General features: G+C 42.9%; 1 protein-coding gene across 1 annotated transcript; it reads right to left on the reverse strand.

The window, feature by feature from the left end:
* Window positions 1–412: 412 nt before the first annotated feature.
* On the reverse strand, window positions 413–9,752 carry LOC142302156 (vitelline membrane outer layer protein 1-like). Its single transcript, XM_075343239.1, has 3 exons — window positions 9,582–9,752; window positions 6,137–6,261; window positions 413–707 (listed from the first exon to the last, which is right to left on the reverse strand). Exons 1-3 carry the CDS (start codon window positions 9,750–9,752, stop codon window positions 413–415), a joined length of 591 nt encoding a protein of 196 aa, XP_075199354.1.
* Window positions 9,753–14,590: the final 4,838 nt, after the last annotated feature.

Here is a 14,590-nt window from a genome sequence, read left to right on the forward strand (position 1 = left end):
TGCATTCATGTTGTAAGCTTTATTCTGGTATAATATATATGTAATAAGCTTGGTTTTGTTCCCATATCTATGTAGTAAGCTCTTGTTCTGTGCCTGCCTTCATGTTGTAAGCTTCATTCTGGTATAGTGTATATGTAATAAGCTTGGTTTTGTTCCCATATCTATGTAGTAAGCGCTTGTTCTGTGCCTGCATTCATGTAATAAGCTTAGTTCTGATAGAGTATAAATGTAATAAGCTTGGTTTTGTTCCCATATCTATGTAATAGGCTTGGGTACTTTCCTGTATCTATGTACTAAGCTTGTTTCTGTATCTAAAACAGATTGAACACTCCATAAAATTTTTGATTACAAAAATTGTAGCACAAAATTTACTTCCCCTGTTAATACTTGTTACCCTGCAGTCTAGTGCTATCTATTTCTTACAGCAGATAAACTGAACATCATTGAGAGAGGTGTCATCTCCGCTGCCTTGTGGGCGCTCCACCTTGGCCTTCATGCCACAGATTCCATCCATGCATCTTCCGCTCCACCGGCCGTAATGTCCCCAACTATGGCCATCGCCCAACAGGATCTCATAATCCGAGCACTGAAACATTATGTTATTAGCAGCCGTATCATCTACACCTCTTCTTGGTGGCTCCACTTGCATGCTGAAGCTAATTAGATGTCCAATTGGACACCATAAGGTGGGAGTCCATTCACCCCAGCTGTGAAGAAACCAAAAATATTACAAGATGACTTATAGGATATCATTTAAAATAGTACAACTCTTAGGGGTACTTTTCACACTACGACATCGCAAGCCGATGCTGCGATGCCGAGCGCGATAGTCCCCGCCCCCGTCGCACATGCGATATCATGATGATAGCTGGCGTAGCGAACATTATCGCTACGGCAGCTTCACATGCACTCACCTGCCCTGCGACGTCGCTCTGGCCGGCGACCCGCCTCCTTATTAAGGTGGGCGGGTCGTGCGGCATCATAGCGACGTCACCCGGCAAGCGGCCAATAGAAGCGGAGGGGCGGAGATGAGCGGGACGTAAACATCCCACCCACCTCCTTCCTTCCTCATAGCTGGCGTGAGCCGCAGGACGCAGGTAAGGTGATGTTCCTCACTCCTGCGGCTTCACACACAGCGATGTATGCTGCCGCAGGAACGAGGAACAACATCGTAACATTGGTCCTTCCGAAATTCTGGAAATGACCGACGCTACACCGATGATACGATTACGACAATTTTGCGCTCGTTAATCGTATCAAAAAGGCTTTACACACTACGATGTCGCCTGCGACGCCGGATGTGCGTCACTTTTGATTTGACCCCACCGACATCACACCTGTGATATTGTAGTGTGCAAAGTGCCCCTGATAGACAAAAAGAAAACTGGTATTATACTGAAGACTATGCTCAGGAATATGACCACAATAGTAATACCCCTATGTTCTGGAATATAGCTACTATAATACTGCCCCTGTGTACAGGATTATATATTAAATCCTGCCCCTATGTACAAGAATATAACTACTATAATACTGCCCCTATATACAAGAATATAACTACTATAATACTGCCTCTATGTACAAGAATATAACTACTATAATACTGCCCCTATATACAAGAATATAACTACTATAATACTGCCCCTATGTACAAGAATATAACTACTATAATACTGCCCCTATGTACAAGAATATAACTACTATAATACTGTTCCTATGTACAAGAATATAACTACTATAATACTGCCCCTATATACAAGAATATAACTACTATAATACTGCCTCTATGTACAAGAATATAACTACTATAATACTGCCCCTATATACAAGAATATAACTACTATAATACTGCCCCTATGTACAAGAATATAACTACTATAATACTGCCCCTATGTACAAGAATATAACTACTATAATACTGCTCCTATTTACAAGAATATAACTACTATAATACTGCTCCAATGTACAAGAATATAACTACTATAATACTGCCCCTATGTATAGGAATATAACTACTATAATACTGCCTCTATGTACAGGAATATAACTACTATAATACTGCTCCTATTTACAAGAATATAACTACTATAATACTGCCCCTATGTACAGGAATATAACTACTATAATACAGCCCCTATGTACAAGAATATAACTACTATAATACTGCCCCCTATATACAAGAATATAACTACTATAATACTGCCCCCTATGTTCAGGAATATAACTACTATAATACTGCCTCTACGTACAAGAATATAACTACTATGATACTGCTCCTATATACAAGAATATAACTACTATAATACTGCTCCTATGTACAAGAATATAACTACTATAATACTGCCCCCTATGTACAAGAATATAACCACTATAATACTGCTCCTATGTACAAGAATATAACTACTATAATACTGCCCCCTATGTACAAGAATATAACCACTATAATACTGCTCCTATGTACAAGAATATAACTACTATAATACTGCCCCTATGTACAAGAATATAACTACTATAATACTGCTCCTATGTACAAGAATATAACTACTATAATACTGCCCCCTATGTACAAGAATATAACTACTATAATACTGTCCCTATGTACAAGAATATAACTACTATAATACTGCCCCTCTGTACAAGAATATAACTACTATAATACTGCCCCTCTGTACAAGAATATAACTACTATAATACTGCCCCTATATACAAGAATATAACTACTATAATACTGCCCCTATGTACAAGAATATAACTACTATAATACTGCCCCCTATGTACAAGAGTATAACTACTATAATACTGCTGCTATGTACAAGAATATAACTAATATAATACTGCTCCTATGTGCAAGAATATAACTACTATAATACTGCCCCCTATGTACAAGAATATAACTACTATAATACTGCCCCTATGTACAAGAATATAGCTACTATAATACTGCCCCTATGTACAAGAATATAACTACTATAATACTGCCCCTATGTACAAGAATATAACTACTATAATACTGCTCCTATGTACAAGAATATAACTACTATAATACTGCCCCTATGTACAAGAATATAACTACTATAATACTGCCCCCTATGTACAAGAATATACCTACTATAATACTGCCCCTATGTACAAGAATATAACTACTATAATACTGCTCCTATGTACAAGAATATAACTAATATAATACTGCCCCTATGTACAGGAATATAACTCTTATAATACTGCTCCTATGTACAAGAATATATCTACTATAATACTGCCCCCTATGTACAAGAATATAACTACTATAATACTGCTCCTATGTACAAGAATATATCTACTATAATACTGCCCCTATGTACAAGAATATAACTACTATAATACTGCCCCCTATGTACAAGAATATACCTACTATAATACTGCCCCTATGTACAAGAATATAACTACTATAATACTGCTCCTATGTACAAGAATATAACTAATATAATACTGCCCCTATGTACAGGAATATAACTCTTATAATACTGCTCCTATGTACAAGAATATATCTACTATAATACTGCCCCCTATGTACAAGAATATAACTACTATAATACTGCTCCTATGTACAGGAATATAACTACTATAATACTGCTCCTATGTACAAGAATATAACTACTATAATACTGCCCCTATATACAAGAATATAACTACTATAATACTGCCTCTATGTACAAGAATATAACTACTATAATACTGCCCCTATATACAAGAATATAACTACTATAATACTGCCCCTATGTACAAGAATATAACTACTATAATACTGCCCCTATGTACAAGAATATAACTACTATAATACTGTTCCTATGTACAGGAATATAACTACTATAATACTGCTCCTATGTACAGGAATATAACTACTATAATACTGCTCCTATGTACAAGAATATAACTACTATAATACTGCCCCTATATACAAGAATATAACTACTATAATACTGCCCCTATGTACAAGAATATAACTACTATAATACTGCCCCTATATACAAGAATATAACTACTATAATACTGCCTCTATGTACAAGAATATAACTACTATAATACTGCCCCTATATACAAGAATATAACTACTATAATACTGCCCCTATGTACAAGAATATAACTACTATAATACTGCCCCTATGTACAAGAATATAACTACTATAATACTGCTCCTATTTACAAGAATATAACTACTATAATACTGCTCCTATGTACAAGAATATAACTACTATAATACTGCCCCTATGTATAGGAATATAACTACTATAATACTGCCTCTATGTACAGGAATATAACTACTATAATACTGCTCCTATTTACAAGAATATAACTACTATAATACTGCCCCTATGTACAGGAATATAACTACTATAATACAGCCCCTATGTACAAGAATATAACTACTATAATACTGCCCCCTATATACAAGAATATAACTACTATAATACTGCCCCCTATGTTCAGGAATATAACTACTATAATACTGCCTCTACGTACAAGAATATAACTACTATGATACTGCTCCTATATACAAGAATATAACTACTATAATACTGCCCCCTATGTACAAGAATATAACCACTATAATACTGCTCCTATGTACAAGAATATAACTACTATAATACTGCTCCTATGTACAAGAATATAACTACTATAATACTGCCCCCTATGTACAAGAATATAACTACTATAATACTGTCCCTATGTACAAGAATATAACTACTATAATACTGCCCCTCTGTACAAGAATATAACTACTATAATACTGCCCCTCTGTACAAGAATATAACTACTATAATACTGCCCCTATATACAAGAATATAACTACTATAATACTGCCCCTATGTACAAGAATATAACTACTATAATACTGCCCCCTATGTACAAGAATATAACTACTATAATACTGCTGCTATGTACAAGAATATAACTAATATAATACTGCTCCTATGTGCAAGAATATAACTACTATAATACTGCCCCCTATGTACAAGAATATAACTACTATAATACTGCCCCTATGTACAAGAATATAGCTACTATAATACTGCCCCCTATGTACAAGAATATAACTGCTATAATACTGCTCCTATGTACAAGAATATAGCTACTATAATACTGCCCCCTATGTACAAGAATATAACTACTATAATACTGCTCCTATGTACAAGAATATAACTACTATAATACTGCCCCTATGTACAAGAATATAACTACTATAATACTGCCCCCTATGTACAAGAATATACCTACTATAATACTGCCCCTATGTACAAGAATATAACTACTATAATACTGCTCCTATGTACAAGAATATAACTAATATAATACTGCCCCTATGTACAGGAATATAACTCTTATAATACTGCTCCTATGTACAAGAATATATCTACTATAATACTGCCCCCTATGTACAAGAATATAACTACTATAATACTGCTCCTATGTACAAGAATATATCTACTATAATACTGCCCCTATGTACAAGAATATAACTACTATAATACTGCCCCCTATGTACAAGAATATACCTACTATAATACTGCCCCTATGTACAAGAATATAACTACTATAATACTGCTCCTATGTACAAGAATATACCTACTATAATACTGCTCCTATGTACAGGAATATAACTACTATAATACTGCCCCTATGTACAAGAATATAACTACTATAATACTGCTCCTATGTACAAGAATATAACTATTATAATACTGCCCCCTATGTACAAGAATATACCTACTATAATACTGCCCCCTATGTACAAGAATATAACTACTATAATACTGCCCCCCATGTACAAGAATATAACTACTATAATACTGCTCCTATGTACAAGAATATACCTACTATAATACTGCCCCCTATGTACAGGAATATAACTACTATAATACTGCCCCTATGTACAAGAATATAACTACTATAATACTGCTCCTATGTACAAGAATATAACTATTATAATACTGCCCCCTATGTACAAGAATATACCTACTATAATACTGCCCCCTATGTACAAGAATATAACTATTATAATACTGCTCCTATGTACAGGAATATAACTACTATAATACTGCGTGGCGTGTGACATTAGTAGATAAGCCCACAGGACATATCTATCTCCTGTACTCACGGTCCTTCCGCAGACTTGATGACGTATTCGTCCTGTGCGTTTGGGTGGACGTCCGTCTTGTTCAGGCAGTGCAGACGTATCCCGTTCAGCCCGGTATCATCTTCAGCCTTCTGCTTTATTTCCACCTAGGTCAGAAGATCACAAGACAGAAAAAAAGTTTCTTTATAGCGTTATATTAAAATCTGCACAATTTGCCCTTATTCAATGTCTTGACCTGGGGTGGGATTAGAAAATAGGCAAATTACAATGAGGACAATCTGGACTACCATCCGGGGCACAAAACTCCGGAACTCTGGTGTGTCCCATGGATCGCAGATCGCCTCCAGTATATTGTTCTTTGCGGTAACACATACTCGCCTCCCTTCCATCCTCCGGCGCAGATATCCGGGCAGGGAACTGTCCTGGAACTATGCTGCCAGCAATACAGATCTACAGCGCAGCAGCTCCAGGGAAGCGCCAGTTACTGGCACAATGATGTCATCAGCCAGTGCCATAGGGCCTGCACCAGCATGGGTGCGCTGGCATCAACAAGACGTGGAGCCCGGTGACCTGGAGCAGAGCACCACGGAAATGGGAGCGAGGTGAGTATGTGGTGTTCTTGGTTTTTTTTTTGTATGTGTACAGGATGTGTGCGAGTATATAGGGGCTATGTGAGGGTTCATGCTGTATATAGGGGGCTAGGTGAGGGTTCATACTGTATATAGGGCTATGTGGGAGCTCACAATGTATATTGAATCTATGTGGGGGCTCTTACTGTATATAGAGGTTATGTGGGGGCTGTGTATAGGCTCATACTGTATATAGAAGGCTGTGTGGCGGTACATAATGTGTATAGGGGATATTTGGGGGCTTATACTGTATGTAGGGGGCTATGTGGGGGCTCATACTGTATGTAGGGTCTATATAGGGGCTCATACTGTATATAGGCGGCTATGTGGGGGCTCATACTGTATATAAGGGTTATGCAGGGACTTATGCTGTATATAGGGGCTGTGTTTGGGCCCATACTGTATATAGGAGGCTATGTGAGGGCTCATACTGCATAAAGGCGGCTAAGTGAAGGCTTATGCTGTATATAGATGGCTCTATGTGGCAGCTGATGCTCTATATAGGGGCTATGTGGGAGCTCTTACTGTATATAGGGGGATGTGTATAGGCTCATACTGTATATTGGAGGGTATGTGGCAGTGCATACTGTATATAGGGGCTATGTGGGTGCTTATACTGTTTGTAGGGGGCTATGTGGGTGCTCATACTGTATTTAGGGTCTATGTGATGGTTCATACTGTATATAGTTTCTATGTAGGGTCTCATACTGAATATAGGAGGCTATGTGGGTTCTCATACTGTATATAAGGGCCATGCAGGGACTTATTATTTATATAGGGGCTATGTGGGGGCTCATACTGTGTATAGGAGGCTATGTGGGGGCAAATTCTGTATGTAGAGGGCTATGTGGGTTCTCATACTGTATATAAGGGCCATGCAGGAACTTATTCTTTATATAGGGGCTGTGTTTGGGCCCATACTATATATAGGAGGCTATGTGGGGGCTCGTACTGCATAAAGGAGTCTAAGTGAAGGCTTATACTGTATATAGATGGCTATGTGGGGGCTCATGCTCTATATAGGGGCTATGTGGGGGCTCTTACTGTATATAGGGGCTGTGTATGGGCTCATATTGTATAGGAGGCTATGTTTATAGGGGCTGTGTATGGGTTCATACTGTATATAGGAGGCTATGTAAGGGCTCATACTGCATATAGGTGTTATGTGGCGGCTTATGCTGTTTATAGGGGCTGTGTATGGGTTCATACTGTATATAGGAGGCTATGTAAGGGCTCATACTGCATATAGGTGTTATGTGGTGGCTTATGCTGTTTATCGGGGTTATGTTGAGTACTGGGGGCTCATACTGTATATAGGAGGCTATGTAAGGCTCATACTCTATCTACAGGTTTATATGGGGGCACAAACTGTATATAGGGGTAGACACTAGTGATGAGCGAGCACTACCATACTCAGGTGCTCGGTACTTGCTCAACTTGTGCACTGAAGATTTACTGGAAAAATGCTTGAGTTCCCCAATGACTTCCTTAATACTCAGTCCACGAGTTGAGCCCATCTGGGCGTCAAACTGCTCATTACGAGTACCGAGCATCCAGAGTCACATCGGGTGCAAAAGGACACACGACAAGCAATGCAACACAAAGTGAAAACCTGGGAAGAAGTTCAATGGAAAGCCCTGGCAATATGAAGAGAGAAGAGGGGTCACCTCCTAACACTCACCTGAGTCTGATCCCTGCACTCCCTAACATCCCTAGATGAGTCCTTCCCCCTGTGCACCACCATGTGCGTATACCCTCACTGGTCCTGAACTCCCCCTGACTAGTGTGAAGGCCATCGAGACCCTAGTCTCGCCCTACACTAAAACAACATCAGAAAGATAAGATAAACGAGTAGGGAAAGACACAACAAATAGCACTTCTCAGCTTCTCCAGCAATAAACTTCTCAGCTGTAGCAGAAACAAACACCACAGCTTCTCCAGAAATTGACTTCTTCAAAGTGGCCAGTATAGAAGATATATTACCGGCATGGAGTGAAGCCAGGAGTGGATAAATATAGCGGAAGGGAGTGATGTTATGATGTCAAGTCAGGAGGATCAATTAAGCATTGAGACCTCCTGATCCCAGATCACCCAGGGGTAATGTGCGGACAGGACACTCTTGTGACACCACAGCATAGTAGGGTTGGCTTATCACTGGTAAACACTAGTGTATTTTCATTGTGCCATGATGGTATTGTGTGGATCAATAATGCATAGCAAAGTGAGATCCACACGTGCAGTTTGTGTCTTTCTAATGTCCCCCCCAGTGTACGATTCTGATATGGATTGAAGGGGAAAACTGCTATATTTATTGTTTTGGAATAATTATGATGTAATACTGTATATCTAGACTAGCACTGTAGAGCAATTTAATCTCTATAATAAGGCATTTTAAAAATTACTAAACAACCAAGTACCCCCCTAAGAAGAAAAGGGATTGGAGCAAAGGAGAACAGAAAATGGTGGTAGAGCAGTGGTGTCTACTACAGTCCAGGACGGAGGTGCAGCATGAGAGAAGTGCTGGGGAAGGAAATGGGAAAATGCCAAGCATAAGTCATTGGCTGAATAATATGAAAAAGCATAAAAATATAAAAAAAAGCTGTTCGAAAATAAATGGTTTTAGGGGTTGAAACGAGAAGAACGTCAATTAGGCAGCGCCTGGACTGTCGTAGAAAGGCCCTCTCTGACATCTCAAAAAGCAAGAAACTATATTCATTGAAGAAGTCATGAAAGATTTTAAACAGGAAAGCGGAAAAAAATAAAGCACAAAATTTCTTGGAAGTAAAAACAAAATCTAAACACTCATCAGGGTCATCATCCATGAACAGATCTCTTACCTTTAGAGAAAAGCCCTTGGCAAAGAAACCACAGGGGCACCACTCCACTGGCCCCCATTCTCCCCATTGCCCTCCGTTAGGTATACTTAAGACTACATAGTCTCCAAACTTTTCTCCAAATGATGTGGAGAGGACAGAGAGCAGCAGGAACGAGCAGAGGACGGAGGACATTCTTACAGATGGTTCTGACTGACTCCAGCTCCAGCTCTAGATGACCCCGAGCAGAAGAGTCCGGGGCAGGAACCTCCGGTATCAGGTTCCTCCGCGATGTGGCAATACTATTAAATATTAAAACTGATCTCCAGCCAAGACCCCAGTAAAACGCAAACAGGGACTGTTCCCTGGCATAGAAGTAAAGTCACACGTCTAGAAAATCCATACTGTGGTATCCAGGGTATCCGCGGTCATCTCAGGTCACCTGGCACTGCTGGTCACTAATGGAAGAAAAAACATACTATCATAAAAAGTAAGAATCACTTCACATGTCAACCCAATCAGAGTGTTATCATAAATATTTAGGCCAAACTGAAAGAAAAATGTGAAGTGTGGACGCAGCCCGGGCGTGACATTAATAAAGGAAAATTAGATGTAGAAGGGAATAATAGGAGAACTTGGCTGAAGAGGATCCCACAGGAACCAGCCTGGTATGGACAATACTCACACTTCAGAATCCATATTTAATTGTTTTCTTGTGATCCAAAAAGTACCGTCATGAAATTATAGAATGTACAAGACGTTCACACACAGCCCTACTATATACAGTATGAGTGTGACGCCCTGGCCGGGCCAGGTAGTCACAGATAGTGTTAGGGCCAAGTGGACGGGCAGACCCAGGAGGTGGATCCACTGGGCTGAACACCTCACCGAAGGCAAGGTGCCCGGTAGCCGGAGCACTACGGGTAGCAGGACAGTCCGTTCAGAGGTGTGGAGAGTGGAAGTCCCTGGGACGACGGAGTCACTGAAGGTAGTCCGGGTGACGGAGCTCAGGTTCGGAGGCCGAGATGACTTCAGGCAGAGTCCGGAACCGACGGAGCGAGAAGACGGGTCACCACAGGGATCGGAGATGGTATGAACTGACGGGATGGCAGACCGTCACCGTTCGGGGTTCGGGTATCGTCAGGACCGGTTGGCGAGGCAGGAGCGGCTCTAGGAGAGAGATAGGTGAGTATATCACAAGACACAAGGAGACCTGACTCCTAGCTTAGCAAAACACGAAGAACAGGCCCCGCCCACTTGGAAAGGATCTCCCTATATACCCTGCACCTGATTCTTCAATATCCTGTTTGAGGACACTGGCCCTTTAAGAGAGGGTCAATGACCGCGCGCGCGCCCTAATGCGCATGCGCGAGGCCCGGGTGCCAGAAACCACCTATACATATATAACCCTATAGTCATTAACAACAACGCCCTCCAACAATGTGGACACAAACGTGCTTCCCAGACAAGCATATATGTTAAAAGTGTGTCTGTGTTACCCCCCTATGTATCCGGAGCATAAGAGGTTGTAAGACAAAGGGCCCAACAAATCCTGCCAACAAGGGTGGCTCTCATTGTTTACAGGGAAACGTGTTCCAAAGTGTTTGCAAAGAATTATATCATTTGCTAATAACACTAATAGAACACATCATTTTGAGAGCCTATTTATTTCCTGCATATTAATTTATTTGGATGCAAGCCAAAAAGTTATCCCTGGAGCCCTTCTCATATGCAAAACTAATACACAGAAATCGTATACAAGACCCAGGTCATAATAATCAGGTATAGCTGTTCACCTAAAAAAACAGAGCATAATAACCTTAAGAAAACCTTAAAAAAGGTATCCAAAATCCATGAACCCCCAGTCACGGGGCAATGACGGAGGGGTTCCCAATCGGGACAAATAACAGGGTCAATTTTTGTTGTTACTATTCGTATCTTTTCTTTTTCTTATCTCGAGGACTAATGGACAACATCAATATCATTGACTGAGAAGAAAGGTATCTCAGAGGAAGGGAGAATAAGTCAATCTATCATTTAGTCCCATTGGGGCCTGTGTCTTAAGATAGTAGATCCACCGGCTCTCTCTCTGTAGGATCCTTTTATCCAGATCACCGCCCCTAGAGCCAGATTTTATAACCTCCAGAGCAACAAAAGATATTGCTTTATTGTTGCCCTGATGGAATTCCCAGACATGTCGGGCCAGGGGTGTATCCCTCTTGTGCTTGATATCCCCCAGGTGTTCGCCGACACGTCTGCGTAACTCCCTCGTGGTCTTACCCACATAGTTTAGTGGGCAATCACATGTGGCCATATAAACGACCCCACTGGTCTTGCAAATAGTCTGTTGCGGTGGGATAGCTCTCACCCGATCCCATTGAAACGCGGTATCCCAAAAGGTCAGTATCTCCGTATGAGGAAAAATTGTTCCAATAAGAATGATTTCTTTGACTAATCTAGGGATCTACGGGACCGGTTTCGACAGAGAGGCTACCCTGAAAACATTCTAAGAGGTGCCTTCAAACATGCTCTTAATAGCGATAGGGAATCCCTCCTCCAACCGAAAGTGAAAGAGACAAGGGAGGACATCATCAGAGTCATAGGCACTTTTGATTGCCAATCAGCAAAGATCTTTGGCATACTCCGGAAGCACTGGGGGATCCTTCTTGCGGATCCAGACATTAGGGAAAACATTCCTACCCGCTCCTCTATCACATATAGACGTGGAGGTTCATTAAGGGACCAATTGGTCCACAGCCATTATCAGAGACCCACTCCTCCCAGTACTTGGCTAGATAGAAGACCTATAGGATGCTTTCGATGTGGTGATTGCAAGTATTGTGATTGGATCAAACCATCGAAGGTATTCCTTAGTGCAAGTGTAAGGGGTGGGCAGACCCCTTACAAGGAGGTACAGTTTCCCCGGAATGTTAATGTGATTTAATAAAAATGTTTTTATTGTTATATGCACTGTTTTTAGGGGTTCCTCGAGTTGCCGGGTGGGACGGCTGTCACCACAGAAACAGGGCAGAGGAAAGGAGGAGCCGGCAGCAGAACGGGGAGGGGAAAAAGGGATGTTAAGGAAAAAGTTAGAGCCAGGAGGCAGTTGTGTCCGGGACGGGAGAGAAGAAGCAGAGAAGGGGCAGAGTGTGGGAGCTGGGTGAATAGGAAAGCCGGAGAGAAGAGGAGAAGGCGGAACCTCAAATGCGAAGCAGTACCGGTGTGGGTCCGGTCTGTGGGTAGCCGTAGTGGGAGCCAGGTGAAGCGGATTAGCCGGGCACATCCCCACTGGAGGAGACGTCAGGACAGGTTTTTCCCCCAGCTAAAAGAAGTGTGAAGTCATCTGTAACTGCCGGTTTTGTGAAGAACTGTGTAATAAAGAATGCCTTTTGATTGCACCGAATCATGCCTGGAAAGTGTTTGTACGTCGGACGACATCTGCACCACCACACTCTGCCCCACCAAGTCATCTCCTGTCCCGATAGTGACGGCGGAGCCAGGGGTAAGCCTGATAGAAAAAGGGGCCACGACTACAACCCCCGAGGCACCCCTGGCACCCCGTTACATGTGGCGTAGTCGGCAGGATCCGGATTATATGCAAAGGGTCCCGATCCCATGGTGGGAAGAAGAAGTAGTGCCTAAGGCGTTGGACCGGGCACAAGATGGCGACAAGATGGCCGCCGTCTTCAAGGACACAGTAAACGCGCGAAGAATTGGCGCCAAAAGAAGAGCCTGGGGCTGGCCGGTGAAGAAAAAGAAGTGCGGAGTGCGCCGCTCAAAGAGGGGAGGTGCTGGCCCCGGGATGATGCTGAAGAAGACATGTGAAGTGGGCGGTGTTCTAGAGAAAAAGAAGAACCGCCGCGGAGGGGTCGACCTGATGTGTGAGACTGGGGGTGGAGTATACCCAAGAGCGGGAAAAATAGGCCCGCCTCCACTTCCTCCAGCATCTCCACTGACCCCGCCGCCATTACCAAAGACGCTGACTACAAGCAAGATGGAGACCGCAGGAAAGCAGCAACATGTGGTGGCCGCGCTAGCAGCAACTAACCTGGGCAGAGGACGCCCTAAGCAGACTGCGGCTGCGGAAGGACTTCCTCTCAACCTACCGGCTGTACCCGGAGGACCGGAGCGGCCCACGAAAGTCACCTGGGTTACGACCTGGGACGCCGCGACCGGAGAGACCACGACCGAGGTCCGAGCGACTTACACCGCACAGCTGCCGTCGGGGAACAGGCTCCTGGGAACTCCATACCCGTGCCCGGAGATACCCCCACCAGTCGCGGTGGGATCTTCAACCCACGTAACCGTTCCGGCCCCGGAAGAACCACACGCCTGGGAGCTAGAAAAGGACGAGTGGGGTTTCTTTTGGTATCCAGTGCAGCCGTTGTCCCAGATTCGGCAGAAGTCCCCATCACCAGAACCCGACCCGGTACAGGAGCGATTGCTGGCCGAGACCGTGGCCCGTGAAATGATGGCTGGTCCTCGGAGTGAGGAATTCGAACGACAGTGTACCGTCGAAACTGTGGTAAAGTTTAACCAGAAAGTGGGTTATGGTTTCATCGAGGATGAAGAGACCGGTGACCATTACTTTTACAACCGGGTGAACCTGAACACTGAAGGCCTACCGCAACGCCTGCATACTTTATACCCGGGAGAGAAGGTGCGGTTCATGAGAGAGGTGGGATGCCGGGGCCTCTTTGCGGTCGGAGTGACCCGGATGCCCACTACCCAAGAGGCTGCCCAATGGCAGCAAGAAATTGAGTGGGAGGAATGCCAATACCGGCGGTGTGCACAGCAAAGACCGGTACTAGCTGAGATCTCCCACCCAAGAAGCACACTGGCCGTAGCCCCGGAAGTCATGCCCGGACCGAGCACTGACCCAGAGAAGGGGACCCCGGCGGTGCTGGCTATTCAACAGAGCCTGGTTACTCACCCGGTGATTGTCATGGGCAGCCCCCAGCCGTCCCGTGCAGCGACCCCATCACCCCTGTCGGGAGTAGAGGAGACAAGACCGGAGACCGGGATCTCGGAGC

This window comes from Anomaloglossus baeobatrachus, chromosome 4, assembly GCF_048569485.1.
Source record: "Anomaloglossus baeobatrachus isolate aAnoBae1 chromosome 4, aAnoBae1.hap1, whole genome shotgun sequence".
Classification (NCBI taxonomy): domain Eukaryota; kingdom Metazoa; phylum Chordata; class Amphibia; order Anura; family Aromobatidae; genus Anomaloglossus; species Anomaloglossus baeobatrachus.

Coding starts and splice junctions, on each gene's coding strand:
- LOC142302156 (XM_075343239.1), bottom strand. CDS start 9,752: ATGTCCTCCGTCCTCTGCTCGTTCCTGCTGCTCTCTGTCCTCTCCACA. Junction 6,262..9,581: donor CCAAGGGCTTTTCTCTAAAG/GTAAGAGATCTG, acceptor CTTCTGACCTAG/GTGGAAATAAAGCAGAAGGC. Junction 708..6,136: donor ATCAAGTCTGCGGAAGGACC/GTGAGTACAGGA, acceptor GTTTCTTCACAG/CTGGGGTGAATGGACTCCCA.